Here is a 21,793-nt window from a genome sequence, read left to right as displayed (position 1 = left end):
GACCTGATCCCACTTGCTTGCAATTATTAGACGCGGACAGACCGATAATTGCGGAAAGAGCATTTTACTTGCGGCATTATTATATATTTCGACGCTTAGGGTTTTTTGTTTTTTTCTTTTTTTGGTACACCGACTTCCGCATTATATAAATATGAATACATCTAATAATATTAAAAAAAAAAACTAACTAAATGGACAAATTTAACATATACTATTTACATCTAAGTTTTTTTTTTTTTTTTTTTTGGTACAACGGCGGCTCACACCCTACGGGTGTGGATACGGCCTGTAAAATCTGAAACAAGTAAATCAAAGAGAGACTCCGGCACAGTGTCGGGCTCCCGCACAATAAAACCTCCAGAATGGTGAGCCGCATAGGAAGCGACCCAATCAGCTGCACAATTCGCTTCCCTGTAGACGTGTGTAGCCTGATAGGTTTCACACGCCTGCAGAAGACTGCGAATGTCCATAAGCAGCGGTCTGCCCTCACCTGCACGACCTCGGCCTCTCACCCAATCAATCACAGTGGACGAGTCACCCTCAAGAATGATCTGGTCAGCACCCAGTGTCCGTCTCGCATAAGATACGCCCTCCCATGCGGCTCGGAGCTCAGCACATACCACCGATGCATCGGAGATCCGCTGACCCCCCAGTGCCACCAGTCTGGCATCATGATCTCGAATGACGAAGCCTACACCTCCACCTCTCCGGTCAGCTGCCATACTGCCATCGAAATTCACCTTCAGGAAGCCAGGGGGTGGGGGTACCCAGGATACGAAAACGTAAGTGGGCGCTACAAGAGCAGAGGGGGTACCCCAGATGTCCCTGGCCAACCCGGAAGGTGACCCCACAGCAGTGCTAAGAAACTCCTCTGCATGCAAAAAGGCCCTGGCCACCACCGCCCCCGGGGGCGTGCTCCGACCCTCAAAGACTCGTGCATTCCTGTCTAACCAGGAGTGGTAAGCCAGGTATGCAACCCGAGTCCCTCTCTCCATCACCCCGGGCCCTGCCCCCGGACTCTCCAGGAAGCGAATGAACTCAGCAATGGACGGCCATCTCTGCCTCGGGTCGTAGGCCAACCCTGCACACCTCCAGATCTGAACAGCCCGCGGGCACTCAACTAGCACATGATAGATGGACTCCTCCACCTCCGAACAGACTGCACAGTCCGCAGCTATCCGTACTCCCCGTCGCATCAGAACACTCCTCGCGGGGAGGCAGCCCCAAGCTACCTTCCACATGAATAGTGCGACGCGTGGATGAACACGTAGTCTCCAGATCCAAGCACCATCAAGATATCGGGTCTCCACTCCTCCCCTCCACTGCGCTATATCGCGAGACCTCACTGTCGTCCGCCCGGACAAGCTCCATATCCTCCTATCCACTGTCATCCCCATCGGTATCGGTAAGGCCAGCACTCGCTCTGCAAGCTGCTCATCAAAAGTCCGCCTAACAAGATCTACATCCCATCTCTGCTCCCCCTGGACAAACAGAGCACTCAGTGTGCGCCCCTCCAACCACCCATGATCCATCAATGTGGGCCAGTCCTGCAATCTGCCCTCTGATAGCCACCTATCCTCTAGAATCCTGATAGTCCGACCGTCCCCAATCTCCCATCGTATCATAGGCAGCACCCCCGGGGCACGAGCACATATCTCTCTCCAAATAAAGGAAGCTCCGCGTCCAGCTCTGAATGTGGCCGAAGTGATGGGGTCACCATACTTCGCCCTCAGCAAAGAGGCCCAAATACTCCCCGACTCCAGAAGAAATCTGACTGCAAGCCTCGTGGCCAGTATCTCCCTACGCTCAAGTAGAGAGTGGATTCCCAGTCCACCCCGACTGGTTGGCTGACAAATGACCTCCCAAGCTAGTAAGTGGATGCCCCCTCTGTCCCCACGATGCCCCCAAATGAAAGTCCTGAACAACCTCTCCAATTTGCGGAGCACAGACACCGGTACCAGTGTATTAGACAATAGGTAAACAGGAATAGAACTCAAAACTGACCTCAGTAGGGTGACTCTGCCCATCATCGAAAGGGTGCTCACCTGCCAGCTCTCCAATCTCCGTCTGATACACGCCTCCATAGACGAACACTCTCCCTGCCGTAAGCGTCGGCCAGTAATCGGGACCCCGAGGTATCTAAAGGTCCCCTCCTGCTCGCCAATCCCCAATCTGCTCATAATGGAGGCCTTCACCCTAGGATCAGTCCTCGGGCTGAAGCTGATGGCTGACTTAGATAAGTTGACCATCTGACCTGAAACTCTACAATATCCCTCCAGGATCCCACTAATAGTCAGAGCTGATCTCCGTGTCGCGCGAGACAGTAGTAAGCAGTCATCCGCAAACAGCAGGTGAGAGATACATGTCGCACCCCTCGCCGGCCTATATGCCTCAATCTCCTGTGACACTGCTGCATGGCGAAGTGCTCATGACAAGAAGTCCGAGCAGATGATGAACAGAAGAGGTGACAGCGGACAGCCCTGTCTCAAGCCCACTGATGACTCGAAATACCGCGATGGGGAACCATTTATCAATAATGCAAATGATGGTGACAGAATGCACCCCTGAATCCATCTAATCCACTGAGGGTGGAAACCAAACATCTCCAATGACCGCCTCACAAAATCCCACCTCATCCTGTCATACGCCCGCTCCATATCCAGTTTTACCCCCATCAAGCTCCTACACCGGGGAGCACTCTGCAGATCAGACATGAACTCATGTGCACAAAGGACGTTATCAGAGATCGAACGACCCCCTACAAAGGCTCCCTGCTCCTGACAAATAATCCTGGGCAAAATACCTCTCAACCTCTGAACCAATACCTTAGCCACTACTTTGTGCAAAGTCGTGCACAAACTAATAGGTCGAAAGTGGCCCGGCTCTACTGGGTCATGTCTCTTCGGGATCAAGGTGATAAAGGTCCGCCTCCACTCCACAGGCATCGATGCCGATACAAAGAACTGCTGCACAGCCTCTAGAATCTCCTGTCTAATGATCTGCCAATATCTCCTGAAGAAAAGTGGGGGGAAACCATCCGGGCCTGGGGCCTTATCCTCACCTAGGGACCATAGGGCCTCCTGAATCTCCATATCTGACACTGGTCTGCTCAATGCTGCATTCTCACCCTCGGTGATCTGCACCTCTGGAACCAACCCCCACTCACCGCTATCAACATCCAACCTCCCTGTATCAGTCCATCTGGCATGAAAAAACTGCAGTAGAGTCCTCCTGACAACCTCCATATCCTCTGACTCCTGCCCACTGCTGTCCCTGATCCTGCGAATCCTGTTCTGCTGTCTCCGCATGATAGTCGACTGATGAAAGAACCTCGTGTTGCGATCCTCCTCGCGGATCCACTGAATCCTCGATTTCTGTCTCCAGAATACCTCCTGCTGCCTGAGTAGAGAATGATGCACAGCCAAAAGCCCCCTAAGCTCCCCCTGGTCCTCCTCAGACAGTCCTCCACCACTATCCTCATGGGCCTGCGCCCTAATAATAGATGCTTCAACTTCCTCCACCCTTCTAAACAGATTCCCCACTTCCTCCTTATTCCACCGGATCAACCGGCGTCTAGTCAGCTCAAGCTTCCGGGTCACCCTATACATCGCACTCCCCCTAACAGGCGTACTCCAGGCCTCCCTCACCACATCCCACGATCTCGGGTAGGATAGCCATACCTTCTCAAATCGAAATGGAGAATAAGTCTGAACAAAATGTGAAGTACTCACCAATATGGGGCAATGGTCAGAGGCAATCCTAGGCAAGTGGCGCACCCAATAATCTGAGAATCTCTGTACCCATCCGGTCGAGGCAAATACTCGGTCAAGCCGCTCCCATACTCTGGCCTGGCCCTGCTGGTTATTGCACCATGTAAATCTTAGGCCTGTGAATCCAAGATCAGCTAGCCCATTAGACATTAAGAAGTTCTGAAATTCCCGGACCTCAATTTTGTTGGTGAATGCCTTCCCACCCCTCTTCTCCATCGGACCATCAATACAATTAAAGTCCCCTGCTATCAACACCGGGTGCCCCAACTGTATGAGGCTTGTGGCCTCCTCCCACAACACTCTTCTCTCCCTATAATCAGTACTTGCATATACTGCCAGTAAAACCCATGGGGGACCATTACCCTCTGATATCACTAAGTTCACCTGTTGCCTACACTGGTGGAAAACGTCAATGTTGCACGTCCCCACCCTCCGCAACACAATAATCCCTCCGGATAGCCCCTGTGCCTCCACTACATAAGTCCCCCAAGACCTCGGAATAGTATGCCTGACCCGCTCCAAGCTTCCTCCCGACAATCTTGTCTCAAACAGAATACAAATCTCAGGATCATGAAGGCTTACCAATCTCTGGAAAGCCGGTTTGAAGGACGGCTTCCCCGCCCCCCTACAGTTCCACAATAAAACCTTCATTACAACTGTTGAACAGTGCTTGGATGAGTCAGAGATACCTGTGACCCATCCACCACCCGTAACCCATTCTCCTCTATGGAAGACCCTGCATCCTTCTGTCCATGAGCAAGCAACACCTCCTTCATCTGCTTGGCAATCACAGCATGACCCGGGCCGCCAGTGGAACCTCCTTCCCCAGCCTCCCGATCGGCCGATTCCCCCTGCACTCCAACAACCGGCAAGCATCTAGGGTCTCCCGTGCCCCTGTTCTCCCCTTCTCCCGAACATGACAAGCTGCCCGTTAGAATCCCCGTCGGGACCCCGCCGCCGGCCGCCGCTGTAGAGGTCGAAGTCGATGATCCCGGCCGATCCAACGCCTTGTCGCCGTAGACCCCCTTCACCGCACCACCGGGACTCAGGGCAACAAAGGGCTGCCCAGCAGGTGGCCGGACTCCTCCCACGACCGCCGGCGACAAGCTCCGGCTGCGGAATCTCCGCCGGTCAGCTCCCTGGCCTACCATCGCCGGCCTCGGCACGTTTGGCACGGAAGGGAACCATGCCAAACGGGCCGTGCCAGCCGGCCGCTTGGATGGGCTACGAGCCCGTTTGAACATAACAGGCCCCGCCTCGGCCCGCTGATGGGCTCTGGCCTGATCCAGATTCAGCGGGCCCACAGATCTATTCGGCCCACGGTCCTGACTTGGGCCTGGGTCTTGGGGTCTGGCTGGCGACTTCAGAACTCGGTCCGATTGCGCCTGGTGCTGAGTCAACTCGGCCGTCTGAGATCCCGCCGCCACACCGGTGTCCGGATGTCCCGAACCCTTCCCCGGCGACCCTCGCCGGGCGAACTTCTTTGGCTTCCGCCACCCCTCAGCGTTCGGCGAAGAGTCAGCCAGATCTGCCGCAGCCGAGTCAGGAGTCGGTTTCACCGCACTTGCTCGCCGATCCGCCTCGGCCGTTTCCGTCATCTTCTTCACGCCAGCCGGGGCGCCGCTTTTCCCCCAAAACCTCTGCCGGGGAACTGTCATCCATGGGCCAAAGGTCAGCCGATCCTCCTCCAGCTGTGGGGATACATCCGACCCACTACCAGGCTCGCCATGCCTCTCCATCTCTTCGACCCCCGGCTCCGACCCCGTTTGCAATCCCGGGGCCTGGAAGCAGCACTCGCCGGATTGATGGCCCAAGCGGGCGCACCGATAGCACAACCCCGGCAAATCCTCATAGGCAAAGGTTTGCCAGAACCTCGCCTGCGCTCCCTGGACAATGGTTCCCGGGATCAGTGGCTGCCGGACATTGATTTCAACCTTCACCCTAGCATACCCAATGCGCCGCCTCTCATGGGAGAACCGGTCGAGCTCCAGGGGGTTTCCCACCTCCGCCACAATCACCCTGATCGCCTCCATATCCCAGTACTCGACTGGGAGCCCGGGCAGCCGGACCCAAACAACCGCTCGGTTCACCGAATGAGTACCCGGAATGAAATCGGGTCTCCACTTCTCCATTGCCAATAACTGCCCCGCCACCACCCACGGCCCAGCAGCGAGCGCCGCCGCCTGGTCGTCGCCAGAGGCAAACCGGACAGTAACGAAGCCCTCCATCATCGGCAAGACCTCAACCTCATTTTTTAACTTTCCCCTGCTCCTGAGATCCCGTGCCACCAGCTCCGGAGAGACCCGCCGCCCCAAGCTCTTTGCAATCACAGCTGTTTCCATCCAGCTGTTCCTAGCTGCCGCAACCCTCTCCTCCGGGACCACCCCACCCAAGGAAACCTCCGTTGCAGCACCTCCAGTTCGTCAGCAGTGAGGCGATGACTGGGTTCCTCCAGCCGCCGTTTCATCCCTCCCGCCACCTCCGACCACAGCGGCGTGGTCTTGGCCTGCCCAGGAGCAATGTGTGAAGGCCGGGGCCAACCCGGGTCACCGGCCACCGCCGTGCCAGGGGCCTTAACTGACCCCGTCTTCCTCCCCACCTCCGGCTCCGCCATCTCCCCCGACCGCCACTCGTTCGGGATAATCCCCGTGAGACCGCCCACGGTCGCACGAAGATTAAAGCACTCACTCACTCACTCACTCCGCAGCTCGCTATTTATATCTAAGTTTGATAGCTTTGTCATTGTTGTTTAGATAGATTAGATGTTGATCAGCTGATGTTTCCTTTTTTGAATATGAGATTATTATTTAGGGGTGACATCTTCGTTGACTTGTCCAATGAGAATTAGAAGCAATATCAATAAGAATTTTTTTCATAAATATTTTGCTAAAAATTTAAATTTATATGAATATCCTCTTAAAATTTATATTTATTTCTGTATTCTTATAAAAATACTATTTTGCACAAATGCCCCTAATATAACGGTTCTTCTAACAGTGTTAAAAAAAATCATATTTATTTTTAATTAAAAATAAAATAAAGTTTTGAAATTACTTTTTTGTTTTCTATTATGATTGTCTTATAAATGTTTCTTTTTACACATATATCTATTGAGAGTATTTTACTTATTTTAATTTGAAACCATTAATTTTTTAACGGCATTAGATGGCGTGAGTACATATGCAAAAATAAGGATAAAAAAAGGTAGAATAGCAAAACAAGTGTTTTACGAAGGTATACATGCAAATATCAATTTTATGAGGGTATTCAGATAAAATTTAATATTTAGAAGGGTATTCATGCAAAAAATTCTATCAATAAACTATGGATCTTCTGAAAAATGAAACCAAAATATCTCTTTTCAAAAATTTTACCGTCCAAAATAGAAATTATTCTTAGTAATATTTTAACAAATTATCCATAATAATTTGAACATTTCTATCTTTTCTCAAATCCAACAACCTAAATCTCTGTCCCCCTCCTTAATATTGCTCTAATGTCACTTCAAAAATGTATCAACAATAATCAGCTATCATAATGAATGCATCAATAGCTTTCCACTTTCCTTGAACAAAATCAAACTTTTATAGAAATTCCTAAGTACTTTACTTAGCACCAACAAATATATCCTTATTTTATGAGATACATATTGTCCTAATAGATACATGCTTGTATATCAAATATATATATATTGGTGGGATGGTTTACGTATACAAAAGTGGGAGTAAATTATCATTCCTAAATAGTACGCCACCAATAAGATGAGAAATTTGTAGGAATACATATGACAATAACTGATAGGTGTTCAAGCAACCATACAAAATCACAAACCAGTAGATCGAAGGATGTACTTTTTGCTATGAAGTTGTTAGTTGCAAATTCTTTCTTGTGCAATTAATCTACTCAAGTCTATGGGTGATCTACTTTTCTCTATACTCACTCTTTGATTGTCATGAGAGTATTAATTGGATCCAACATATAGGGTTCTCTTTTGATAAGTCAAGAGAGGGATTAGAGCCTTGTATTTATAGTTGTTATAGACCCTTCCGTTATATATCCTAATTTTACTAGGATCGCTATATCCTTCTATATGTAACTAGTAATAGTGTCCTAACTTAATTGGAAAATCTTTTATGATGGTTCCGTTTTTACTAGAATAATTTTAAGGAGATCTTAACTAAAGATAAGTTAGACCACATTAAAAACATTTCTAGCAAGATCATCATGTATCTTGTTGTTTACAAAATAGGATAAACAATGAGTTTTTTCAATTGTAACTATATACTGACTTTCCTTTGGACAATCAACTACTAAATTAGGATTCACCCACTAATTTAGAGCACACTCATAGATGCTTTATTTTAAGAGAAATAAGAAATACATAGATATCATAACTACTAGTTTTTTTTGAAAAGTCTTCAATTTTGAGATCACAATCATCCATGTTGCTCTTCAAAAAGATGTTTTTATCCAAATAAGAGCTAAGCCTTCCATCTTGTGCTTTAAAAGAAAAACTTTTAATCATATAGAATCACAACCACCCATACTTACATAAAATTGTCTAAAAAATGGAATATTTTTTGCATTCTATCAAATCATTGTCCTTATTAACATGATCTATGTTTGGCCCTTATTTTATAATGAATTTTGTAATCTTTTTTTTTATGAATCTTCTTACTAATAATGCAATTTTCCTATGAACAGTACTAGAGCCCTAGTTGAAAATTTGTAGTAGTAATACATTAGATCCTAACTTACCATCCCCAACTCAATCTCAAAGAAGGAAACTTTTGTGAAGGTGTCCCACTCTTATAGGAAAGTTATGTCCCACTCTTATAGAAAAGTTAATTAGCTCGCCAATCAGTTATGTGTTTTGCTTACAATTTGTACTCATGTTACATTTTGAACTAATAGCCTTTTTATGGATCCAAAGCAACTTGTTAGCAATCATTTTAGGGGGCACATTTTGTCTATTATAATTCGAAATTTTGAACCCTTTCCCTTGCCTCCCTAAAAAGATTAAAGGAAAAAAAATATATTTAAAAGTGAAAATACATTTTGTGGTGAACATCATAATCATCGATATTTTTCTCACATGATGGAGTGGGACTCATGTCATGATATACTTTTTGCGTAGTTATTAAAGATTATGAATTCAAGTGGTGGATGGTATATATCTCAATGTAATGGAACTTAGATGGTTATAGTATGTGTTATGGCTCTCGTCCTTTCTCCCATGCCCGCTATTTACTTGTGTGAGCGCTATTTATGAAATCAACGTCCGCCTGCTCGAGTAGCATCCAAGACCGTTTTTGTTTTCTGAGAGCTTCCATCTTCTTTCTTAAAGTAAACTTTGATGGCATCATCTCTGAGGATGAAAATAGATGAGGAATAGGCTTCATGATTAAAGATTAGGACTCCAGATTTGGTCGGCACATCTTCGACGAGTCTGTCATTACTGGAGAGCTGCGAGCTACATGAAAGAACATCACCCAGGCTGCATCTGGGTGCGCATTGTGTTCATCTTGAGGGTTATTCGGCCATAATGATTGAATAGATTTAGGGCGAGCCTAGCCAGGTCGACTAGCATCCATTGCTATGGGATATTTGCAGTCTCACAGGAGGGTTGGCCTCTTTTTGGGCAACTCACGTTTTTTAGGAGACAAATAATACTACTGACTGTGTAGCCTCCAGTGCTTCACACCATTCAGGTGTTTTTCTCTACAAGCGTATTGAGTCGGCTCCTTCCCCCTCTGTTACCTTCTTCTCTCTGATCTTTCTCGGTGTCCGCCTAGTATGAGTTTCCATTGTGTTTGTGTATATATATAAATAACGTCCACCTCGTGCGTTGCACGTGCATAGCGACTGGAACGTCTCGCGCCATCCTCAACGGTGACGAGGTCCTCGATACAACAAAAGAAGGCGGCTCCGACTCACAATGAAACCGTTGACCTCAACCTCTTTGATCTTGTTGCAAAAAACGCACCAAAACCCTAGAGGAGGACGCGAAGGCCATGGCTTCCTCCTCCGACCAGAGCTTCCACTCCTCCGTGTCCGGCCTCTGGAGGAGGGCCGTCGACTCTTCTTCGAGGCCCCGCCCTCCGGCCGCCACCGGAGGGCCCCTCCGGCTGGACATCGACCCGACGCCCAAGCCTCGGCCCTTTTTCCAGGTCCTCGCCTTCGGCCTCATCCTCTTCCTCGTTTGCCTCCAGTTCCTCCCCGCCACCCACTTTCGCGACCCCTCCGATCCCCACCGCAGCTGGATTCCCTTCGATTCCAATCGGTCGGCAGCGTCGGTGAGCTCTTTTTCCGACAACATCTGAGTCTAAGATTGTCTGCAGTGTTCTTTTCTCGGTTGTATCACGGTTTTATGATTTCTCTGCTAGAATTTTGGTGTTTATGTCTGTTGGATATTGGAAACTTAGAGTTTAATTGGATATCTTTTTGGTGAGTCTCATTGGTTTTGTTGAAAGGTTCTTTTTGGGGGGGATTAGATTGAATCAAGGGCTTTTTCTTGTGATTAAAAAAAATAATATTCACTTACTAATTGTTTTTCTGTGAGTAGTTCAGTGCGAATCTGATAATCTCAAATTCTCTCTTTTTTTAAAAATCCTTTTTAGAACTTTTTTTAACCCTTTTTAGTGAAAGGATTCATTTCTGGTTTGGTAAATTCTGATGAAGAAACAGTAACATTATATTCTATTAGTTTTGGGGTCTTTGGGTGCTATTGTCTGTTAGTCTGCGCTGCTGTATGGGATAATTGATATATAATAAATTTACCTGCTAAATTATGTATTTTTGGCAAAATTATTAAAAACTAAAGTGAAATTTACTTTTCATTACATTTATGTTCATGTAATAATTATCAGATATACATATAAGAGTGTTAATTTCATGCTATGGTTACTTTTTGCTGGAAGTTTGGAACCATTATATTTTATTCAAGTCTACAATAAGCTAACTTAAATCTTTCTCTTCTTAAACCTGATACAAACTTGTTCTCACAGTTTACTAAATCAAGAACTTCTGAGAAAGAACAATCCACCATCTCAACACAAGATGCGGAAGTTCAGAGGATACATATCTTTTCTTGGACGGACTGTTTGGATCTTCGAGTGTTTGCAGTACTTGCCAACTCAACTCTGTCTAACTCAAGGTTCCTTCAATATCAATTTTACTATATATCAGGAGATAGATTTGTTACTGTCTGTAAATCCTTCGAAAGATTGCTATTACGTATGCAGGTTATGTTACAGTGTTCGGCTTCTTTGTTAATTTTATTTGGCAAAAACAAAATCCAGGATCACTTTCATAAAATGAAATTGAGTTTCAAAATAGCCATTCTTATTAACTACAATTTACTAAATTTACAGTGGAAAAATGGATGAACCAGGCAAACCCAGAGAACTTTTCCATGCTCTTAAATCAGGACTCTCCATATCACATAGAATAACATGCTGTCTACAAACTGCTATGTCAAACATGTTCTAGATAAGCTTTTCCTCCTTTTAGCTGTTGGTAGATGGACGTTTGCTGTCCTGTCTCCAGAAGCCTGAAGTTACTAAATGGGCCGTCTGCGTAATCTGGAAAATATTTCTGCCCAAGTAATCACTTTGTCCTTGGAGATCGAGTGATTTAAGTCTAGCTTGAAGTTGCATGGAAAGTGTTTATATATCTATTATGCAGGTTCATATTTAAGGCAGATAGACAAAAAAGATCTAAATAGATGATCATACGCCCATTATATTCAGAAGAAATAAAATTAAGCACTTGGTGCACCATATTCCTTTGAAATTTATATCCAGGTTAATAATCTAATTGAATTTAGGTTTCGCCCATCTTATACCAAGTATGTTAGCAGTTGAAATCTTTTATATATTTACACTTTTTGCTTTTGTTCTCAGATTTCCAGAGCATATTTATTTCCATTTCTTTGTACCGGAAGGTGAAGATGAGAAACTGACCTATTATAAACTGAAAGTGATGTTGCCCCATTCAAACATTGAAATCATTGGGTAAGCAGAGGTCACTTGTAGCATAAGCAACTTGCTTTTTATTATAAGCAACTCCTTTGGTTTGTGTAGTGTAGTACTCATGCTAAATCTTTCTGTAGGCAAAAGGAAGTGAAGGAAAAACTAAAGTCTATGACACATGAAGGGGGATTCCTTTGGTCCTCTTTTCATGAAATAGCACCTCTTGTCATCCCACAAATCAAGTCTTCTTTGAACAAATTCATATACATTTCACCAAATACCATCATAAAGGTATTTCATTTCTTGCCCTGATATTGAAGGAATTGACTGATAGATTTCTTAATCAGAAGTTAGCTTAATGGATTGGAGATTTACAGTCACAAGCATACCTTTTTGGTCTGTTTCTCATGGTGCCAAGGTTTTAACTTTGAACTGCCACATGGCAGTGCCATGCCAGCTTGGATTGGCAGCATATTTGTTGATCCAAGCAGACTGGCATGAAGGGCACCCAAATCCTCAACATCAGAACTCAAACCTTGAGCCCGAAGTACTCTAATGCTTAAAAGATGCAAATGCTAAGTTTTGAAACCTGATCTGAACTGCAGTACCTACTACTACAATCCATTGATCTTCTTTGGCACTTTGAACTGTGGCCAGCAAGAATGAATTTTTTTTCAAAACACCCGCCATCAGCAGTCCACATTTCAAGTGAAGTGCAATGCTTAGACACCTACATATAGTATACAAGTACTTAATGAAGTTAAAGATGTCGCTATTTTGTTTTTTCTATACTTAAATTGCCAGACTGTCTGATTAACTGCTTCCTTTACAAAGAAACAAAATACTATTAACTGCACTTTGTTGAATTTGAAATTAATGTTCTGCTCACAGTTAAGTTTGATTTCTTGAGTGTCGCTAAGCATATTCTCTTATTGTAAGGGAAACATGCTATTTTAATGATCATGCTACCTACTGTTAGTATCCTTGACAGTTTTTTTTTTTTTAAGACAGGAGTTGAAACCCCGCTCAACTTTATTGGGTAATCAACAAAAAAAAAGAGAATGACAATGCAAAATCGGGGAATAAAAGGGCCCCTCAGGCCCTAGCCTTCCCTTTTCCAACTTAGTGAATAGGTCCATCAAAGGTTTCCACACAAGTCACAACACTGTATCAGCAATCCTAGAGTTAGACAACATTGTCCACTCACAAAACAATTCAGTAGCTTGTTTATTACAATCTTAGCCAGATCTAAATTTTTAAGGAAGCTTCTCTAATTTCTTTCCTTCCATATCCCCTAAAATTAGGAAACTGCCAATTAAGAGACCTTTTGTAAGTGCCGAAAGGAAAGATGACCAATATAAAAGAACTTTGAATTTCATTATATTGCTCACTTAGTAACATGGCCTAACTGAGGACATACCCTAGGTGTACATATATGAATGAGTATACCAAAACTCATGTACATAGATATTCATAGTATACATTATACTTAAATATATCCAGTTTAATGACATAGAGGTCACATTAGTTTGGATATGCCCAGTTTAATGATGTGGAGGTCATTATATCATTTTGAATTTATCCAGTAATAACATGTACATATCATGTTTGTTCAATTTAATGACATAAAAAATGGGTGATCCAATGCACGAGGCTCCTGCCATTGCGAGGTCTAGAGAAGGTCATATGTATGCAATGTTGCCCCGCAAGCTGAGAGCCTATTTTCATGCATCAAACTTGTGACACCTAGATTATAATGGAGCAACCTTATCATTGCATTAAGGCTTACACTCTTTTAACCACATTACCTAGTTATGGTCCCAACAAACCAAGGTCCTAAGAGGGGCAAATTGAGGATAGACCTAATCTTTGTTTTGTTTTTTTCTTCATGTATAAAGCAGCTGTCCCATAACTTGGAGTTGTACCATTGCACTTGTCAGCCCAAGCCTTTTATTGCTGCACCAAGCAATGGTATCTTTCTTCAATTTAATGACATGATGGTCATATTATTTTGGATTTGTCCAAATGACCGACAGGGAGTCACTTTATTTTTTGTCTAGTTTAGTGACATAGTGGTCATGTCATTTCTAATTTGTCTAGTTTAAAAACAAGGTGGTCGTAGCATTTGGATATCTCTAGTCCAATGACATTGTGGTCATCATTCTGGATTTGTCCAAATCAATGACATAATGGTCATATCGTTTTGAATTTTTTTCAATTCAATGGCATAGTAATCATTTTATTTTGAGTTTGTCCAATTTAACGATGTGGTGTTCGATTTATCCTCTTCCTTCGATAGATAGATCAAGCTCCAATTTGCTAGGCAAGTTGGCACTAATGAAATTTGTCACTCAATTTCTCACCACTCTAGAAGAAAGACCATTTATAGTTATCCATTCTTCTTCTCAACCAAACTGCCAATCTAAGGATTGAGACATGGTAGATCAATAGGGTAGAATGAACTGCATTGAGCATACCCAATATTCCCCCCTAAGACACAAGCTTCCCTCTCCAAACCAACAATCTTCTCTCCATTTTCTCAAGGAGAGATGACAAATCCTTATTAGCAAGTCTTTGTCCAACAACGGCAATCCCAAATATTTAATTGGGAATTTCTTTGACTTACAGTGCAATGAAGAAGCCATGTGCTCCCTTATTAATTTATCACATACCAACACCACCAACGAGGTTTTATGAAGATTGATAGATAACCTTAGTTCAAAACAAAAATAAGTTTAACTTCAGCACAGCTACTTGTCCTTTCTCCACCTTCATAAACGCCATCATATGATCGGCATACTGAAGTAGAATTGTTCCCAAATCTTGATCTCGTTTGCAAAGTTCCACTATCAAGGCCTTTCTTTTGTGAAACCCAAATAATGCTTGCCAAATAATCATCAGCAATAATAAAAAGAAGGGGAAAAGGGGATCTCCTTGACGGAGACCCCACTTACATTGAATCCATATACTTGGTTGGCCATTGACTAGAACCCCCACCTCACCTGAGCAACCATGTTTTGAATCCACTCACAAAATGAACAGGGAACTCTATGAAATCAGGCTAACAACAAGATGGCCCACTTAAGGCTATCCAAAATCAATCTTCAAGTGTCGTCCTTGTTCATCTCATCTCTTACTTTGGTGGATAAGATCATGAGCTAATAATAATTTGTCTTGGATCAATCTACCTTTTATAAAGATTGACTGAGATGTATTCACTAAATCTGGAAGTAGGGGGTTTAATTTGTTCGCTAATACCTTTGACACAATCTTATTAATTCTATAAATTAGACCTATATGCCTGAAATTGTTTGGTTTAGTAGCCACCTCCTTCTTAGTAATTACAACCAGGTAAGCATAATTCAATCTCGAGAGGTCAATATTTTTCTCATAAAGTTGCTTAAAGAGTGTCACCGGGTCACCTTTAATCAAATTTAGAGACGGTGGAAGAAAATCATTGCAAACCTATCTAGTCCCGGACTTTTGTCACTCTCCAAGGAGAACACCACATTTCTACTCCCTTTCTCCAAAAACAGATTGGCCAAAGAGAAAATATCAGGATGCTGTGCCGGATATGGTATCAATTTGCTATAATCTCACAATCCCCAGCAGCAGAGAAAATCTTCTTGAAGTACACCTGGAAAGCTTCCATAACTTCCTCCTGTTTGTCCAACCAAGTATCATCCCACTACAGGGAAGTGATAACATTAAATCCTTATGAAAACTTGCTGTCTTGTGAAAGAATGTGTTTCTAATATATTTCCTCTTTGGCATAGATGCCCTCTTCCTTCTCCTTTGTCGTTCATTTGCCTTTAAATTCCTAGTTCCTCCTTGATATCCAGATCTACACCCTCAACTTCTCTTTCTGCTCTTTTCTATTATCTTCTTTATTTTAATCCATCTCCTTATGGCTGCCCTCACCATTCAAAGAATTAAATCCTTAGCTGCATATGTAACTCCCTCAACCTGGCAACATGCTGTGTCACAATATCCTTAACCTCTTCTTCTTCCAACCACTATTTTTCAAACCTGAATAATTTGCTTTTCTTCAGTTTTGACTTGAAGGACAGCAATAAAGTAACATGGTCAGAACAGGTGTTAGGAAGAGCTTCCTCAACGGATAGCCAAAAGACAGTCGCCCACTCTTGTGATACAAGAAATTGATCCAATTCTGCCATTGTTGGGTCCTCCCTGTTATTAGACCAGGTTAACTCTCTTCTTTTTAGGGTTAAAGTCAATTAACTCCAACTCGCTCAACAACTTTTGGAAGTCAGTTGCTTCACCACCCACTTGAGAAATCACTCTCCTCTCACCTTTCAGCAGAATTAAGTTGATGTCCCTGCAAGCACCCATAAACCCAAGAAGGTGACCCGAACCTCCTTCAGTTCATTCTAAAGGGAATTCCAAATATTTTTACACCAGGGCCTTATGCAGATGTAGAGAGGTACTTTTGAATCCATATCTTCTGCCTCCACCGTCAACAAAAATGTTTGAGTTAGTTTTTTTTTTTTTTATGTTTGAGTTACTTGAACTTCTAACCAAGAAGTATAGCACCTGAGGAGGCACTAATCTGACATTGATCAGTCAACCCTCTTCCAATAGAGTTCAAGATTTCCTTACATTTTCCAAATGCTTATATGGTTCAATTAGGATACGACCTGAGGAGCCATTAGAGTTTAGTTTCTGCCATTCGTCAATCGACCCTTCTCCAATAGAATTCAAGATTTTCTCGACAGTTTTCAAATGCTCATATGGCTCAATTACATTTTTGAACTTTGCAGATTGTAAATAGACAATAAAATGCTTTCAGACGTAGTGTCGGACTTCTACTAAGGTTTTGTTGCTTGAGAATTTCCAAACCAATTTCAATCATGCCATAAGCAATCCCCTCCATCTGCTTTTCCAGAATGTTGATAGTTTAAAAATGACTGCATGATGCCTTGCCATCTTGTCATCTATCTCTGTATCCTACGCCTTCAATGATCATCTCTTGTATATTTAATGAAGGAAATTGCCGTGATGTAGAGGTATACTCTTGGGTGTTGTTTGGCACAGCAACATCCTCTCTCTAAACTGGAGGCCACAACTTTCACTTGATGATGTCCTCTGAACATTAAATTCATGTTTGGATCCATAGGGAAAATACACAATGCATGATTCTATTTTTCATTCTCATAATGTTTTCAAAACCTTGAGGATCAAGTTATTATGGTTTCATTAACTATCTCTGATCAAATCATCAACAGAGTAGGTTTGCTTTACTAGATTGTTATAGATGTTCAGATTTAACCTCCTCTGATCACTCACTACAAGGACCACCACTGCCTTTTCTTTTTTTTTTTCTTGTTTTCTGGAAAACCACTTAACAAATTAATGCAACCTGATCTGTGAATATAAGGTGGTGGACTGCATAGTCACAAGTTTGGCATTTAAGAACAGTTCATAAACATGCAAAGATTTGGGAATTCTGGAAAAATACAGAATTTGAAAAAAGCTTAAAAAGAAAAACCACTAGTTAAAAATTCAAAAAAAAGAACGTGTAGCTACTTACATATTCACATGGAAACCAGCTTGGACAGGCAATAACTAGCAGAAACACTACCATATACAATAAATAGCATCATTGATCTGTAATGATGAAAATTCCTGAATAAACTTTAATAATTGAATTACCTAAAATAACTATAGAATCATTTGGCCAATGAAAAAATTGTGAATGATACAAAAGTTCATCAGTAGTTCAGAGAACATTATTTCTAATTCACTATGCTGGACTTGTGGAGTAAACTAGTTATACAAAATTATGCTGGAAGTCCATACTTCATTGTGCACCATCCTATTTAGCCCATCATTCATAAAACATCTAAAACAACCTTAAACTTCAAACAATATGGGCAATGTCTTCTATCAATCTCTGGCAAAGTCATCAGACTTTTTAATAAATCTCAAAAAATATTGCTTCTAGATGTTTATTAAGTTGTACTTACACAAACCATGCATACTTCTATGCCGCTCTATATTACCTGCTACTCGCCTTTAAGCATTTCCATAAACAATAGAAAAATCAAGACTTTAAAATTATTAGCAAGTATTGTCCATATATTGCATTGGCTTAATAGATCTATTCAAAATCCATTGAAGTTTGAGAATTCTAATGATCAGCTCAAAATTTTACATCCTCCCTAAATTGGTGCAAACTTCCTAGGAAAAACAAGTATGAGCAAGTGAAGAACTTGCCATGATATTTAGAAGGCCAATCATTAATGAGGGGAGACCTAAGTTACTGGTCACACCATATAAACTCATAAGTCAGGCAGCAATTAGGATTCTTTTTTATTTGAAAGGCATTTTGATAAAGAGAGAAGGCAAAAGTTGATGTAGTGAGTTCCATTCATCTCACAAACAAGTAAAAGAGACACATCGAAACACGGCCACCAAATTGGTAGGGTTCTACATGACAACTGCCCTAGAACCCTGGCATTTTGATGCTGCATTTGATTTGCCCAAAATTCCTTAGTTTGATTTTTGATGTATTTGGTGCTTTGTTACCATTGCACACCTACTAAATCTCCTGATTGACCTGTCATATACTCCATTATAGTGGTTTGCTTCTTAAGGCTACATCCTAGCATAGTTTCATTCCAGAATCAGGCCTGAATAACTCTTAAAAATTCTTTTGCTGCTACTGATGTTCCGGCTGGTCTGGATTTTATCTCGTAAGCTACCTGTCATATTCTCCACTGTGCTGGGCTTTTTTCTTAAGCAAATTCATCAAAGATGGGCCAGATATGTGGACAAGTAGGATATGGATGTGATGAGTGGGACCCGTTATTTCTCTAATGTAACTTGAAAATCATGAATTTATGAGGATGTTCCTGATGTCCTTCAACCTCGTGTTTAGATAATCTTTTGTTTTGAATTCACAAGAAGATTGGAGCATCTAAAAACAACCTAATAAAATAATAATTTGCATCCATGGTTTTAAATATTTTCAGTGTTCTTTTCATGTGCAGGGAGATATTGCAGAGCTGTATGGTGTTGATTTGAGACCGTATGCCCTTGCAGCTGCTGAAGACTGCAGCAGGAGTTTGGGTGATTACGTCAGTCTTGATGTTTTAAATGCCATTCAGAGGACAGCTGCCAAGCCTTGGGTATCTAACAAACCTTATGACAAAAATGCTTGTGTACCTGACTTAAGTGTGCTTTCACTTGATGCAAACAAGCTAGAAAATAATCTAGTGGAGGCCATCCTATGGTGGACTAAAGTTCTCAATGTTGGAAGTGAAAGGTTTGCTATTACCTCCAGTTTACATTCAGTACAATCTTCACAAGTTGTCGTCTTAAAATGTCATCTGAGGTAGTAACTTCAGCTCTGGTCATGACTTTCTACTCACTTGCCTGGATGTAATTGCAGGAGCAATCAGATCAACCCAGCTATTGCATTAGCATTCTATGATAAATATCACAAGCTTCCTTCTGCCTGGAAGCTTAGTACTTCTTTGCCAACTACGACAAATGATGAAACTAAAGTTCTTCATTTTGATGGACCTGCAAAAGTCTGCTCAAAACAAGTGCATCAGTATCAAGGATCAGAACATGGCAATGTTTGGCAGAAATATCTCCCTGCAAATTCTAACATCATCTTGAGCCATTGAAACTGCAGATTTATGCAACACCATGATGGTAGTTTATCACCATCCTATGAGTGTTTCTCTGTTACTGACTGTGGCTTCTCAAATGATATCTTGACGCTTACAGACCAGGAAATTAATTTTCAATTGTAAAGGAGATGCCTATTTAACATTAAATTCCTGCAAGAAGAAAAGAAAAATTTGCCGAACATTAAGAGTTCATGCAATTTGACTGTTTGCGCAAGCATATGGACCTTGTCGTGCTGCCCATGGAGAAGGAACTCTGTAAATTATATTCAAGCAAATTGTACAAGGTTGGAGATAAAGTGTTGATATTGGTGGCCTATATTCAACAAATTTTGTACTAGTTGAGCCAAGCTATTTAGTTATTGATTGTGATTAGGTAAAATGATTGATATGTGTCATGTGTTCGCATTTTTTTTATAATCAATTTCTTTAGAAGAGCAGAATTGGGCATTTATAGGCCATTTTGGTGTTTTTTTTTTTGGCAGTAAATATATTGGAACTTGTGCTTAATTGTTGTGAATTATGATGCGTCATGCTTTTGTCCATACTCATGTATGCATACTTGGGATAGAATTGGTTGATGCTTGTTGCAAAGGACTTGCGCTGGAATGGAAGAAGCAAGGGAGTGTTAAGTAATATAATTCAAAGAGCGGTTTACAGTTAGATTAGAAATCAGGAGATCTGCGTTGTGTATGCTTAAACCGTGCGGTAATGAAACATTAATTGTATGCTAGTCCCGTTTGTTGGAAATAATGGCAGTTGGAGAGTTGTTTCATGCTCTCACTGGATAGGCCCAGAAAAGCTGGACTTTTCGAATTGGGCCAACTAATCCCCCGCCGGGGGGGGGGGGGGGGGGGGGGGGGGGGGTGTTGGGGGGTGGACCTTTGCCCTTTTTTTTCCCTATATTTTGTTTTATCTATTTATTTTAGTTTAGTTTAGTTTGTGTGTAAGGAATGCCAAGTAATGTTTAACAACAATGTTTTTTTTTTCATTTTACACAGTCTTTAGCACGATAGAAGAGGCCTCCTACAGTACCAAGCTGGTGTGCTCCTCCATACAGGAAGCAATCCAGTCAGCCGTCCTGTGAGCCTTCTAAAAAATATATCTCGCTGTACAAGAAGTTATGCTTGGTTTGAGTCTCCAAATAATGTTTAACCACAATACTTTTTAGCCTATTACAGTAAGGGTAGAAGGTTGGTGTAGGGTGAATTGAAGAATGGAAAGTTTAAAGGATGGAAGAAGGAATAGATAAATGAAGTTTTTTTTTTAGAGAAAGAAACTAGTAATTCTAATTCCTGAAATCTAATCTTCTGTGTACTACTATACATAACACCCCGTAAAATTGAGAGAAAGATCGTTGCAACTCCTCATCTTGGCGAAACTTCTCTTTTTTTTAGAAGGAGACGGTTATTACAAGCAGATCACAGGATGTTTCCTTACTTTGTACAGATAACCAGAATTCATTAGCCCTCCAAAGGGGCATTTTGGTTGCATCTGTCGTAGCTTAGTCCTCTTTTTTTTCGCGATAAAAACATCTTGTTGTAGCTTGTTGGAAGTAGATATTTTTGAGGGAAAAAGTAATTGGAAGTACATAAGAAAGCGATGAGCGGATGGCAAAGGCCCCACAATTGGCTACTCGGTGTGCTTATTAATGTAGCAGCAGCTTCCGTAGACCGTCACCCTCACTTTTTTCATCCTTTTTTTCTCAATGATCAAGCTTGTGGCTAAGTTTTAACCAATATTCAACCTACATAAAATGCCAATGGATCTCAGCATCTGCCTTCAGAAGTTGATATGATTTCGAGCATTCATGAATCATGCATCAGTTATCTGATAAATATATGTGTGTGAAGCAGGTCATCGATCCCATGAACTTCTACGCAACGGCAAGTATGAATCATCTTGTTCATCTTGATAAGGCTATGAGCCATCATTTTGTTAGAATTTGAGACGCATTGAGGTCGGCTTAGCAATTGGCAGGCATGGGTCTCTACAGCGCGTGTTATGATTCAAGTCCCCACGCTATTTTTTTTGGCAAGCAGGATATGAGACTTTGAAGCAGGCCATTCACACATCTAGAGCTGCATGAAGAAGTTTAAGTTCACAGAGAGGTAGTTTATGGGGAACAAAGCATGCTCTTAATTATATTGCATGCATGCTTGCCTCCCCTTTAGAAAAAGAGATGCTTCCAAGTCTCACATACTTGCACAGCAAGACCCACTAAGGAAAGCATGGACGTTGCCGCATCTCACACCCATGTCTATCCCATCACTGCGCATGCTTACCTTCGCAAGCAAGCTCTTATTGCATGAATACGTGAGCTACAAAAATATAACTTTATTTTTCTTTTTCACCCTCTCTCTCTCTCTATGTTTTCCTTTCCCTTGGCTTC

The 21,793-nt window shown here is 42.3% G+C and overlaps 1 protein-coding gene across 1 annotated transcript; it reads left to right on the top strand.

Annotated features, from left to right (window-relative positions):
* The first annotated feature begins 9,609 nt into the window (after positions 1-9,609).
* Positions 9,610-19,911, top strand: LOC103705408. Its single transcript, XM_008789107.4, has 6 exons — positions 9,610-10,066; positions 10,778-10,926; positions 11,675-11,785; positions 11,884-12,034; positions 18,757-19,031; positions 19,158-19,911. Exons 1-6 carry the CDS (start codon positions 9,785-9,787, stop codon positions 19,396-19,398), a joined length of 1,209 nt encoding a protein of 402 aa, XP_008787329.2. The 5' UTR covers positions 9,610-9,784; the 3' UTR covers positions 19,399-19,911.
* The last annotated feature ends 1,882 nt before the right edge of the window (positions 19,912-21,793 follow it).

Source organism: Phoenix dactylifera, unplaced genomic scaffold (genome assembly GCF_009389715.1).
Source record: "Phoenix dactylifera cultivar Barhee BC4 unplaced genomic scaffold, palm_55x_up_171113_PBpolish2nd_filt_p 000007F, whole genome shotgun sequence".
NCBI classification, from domain to species: domain Eukaryota; kingdom Viridiplantae; phylum Streptophyta; class Magnoliopsida; order Arecales; family Arecaceae; genus Phoenix; species Phoenix dactylifera.
Note: the sequence above shows the minus strand (reverse complement) of the source record. Positions and strands in the feature narration are given on the sequence as shown.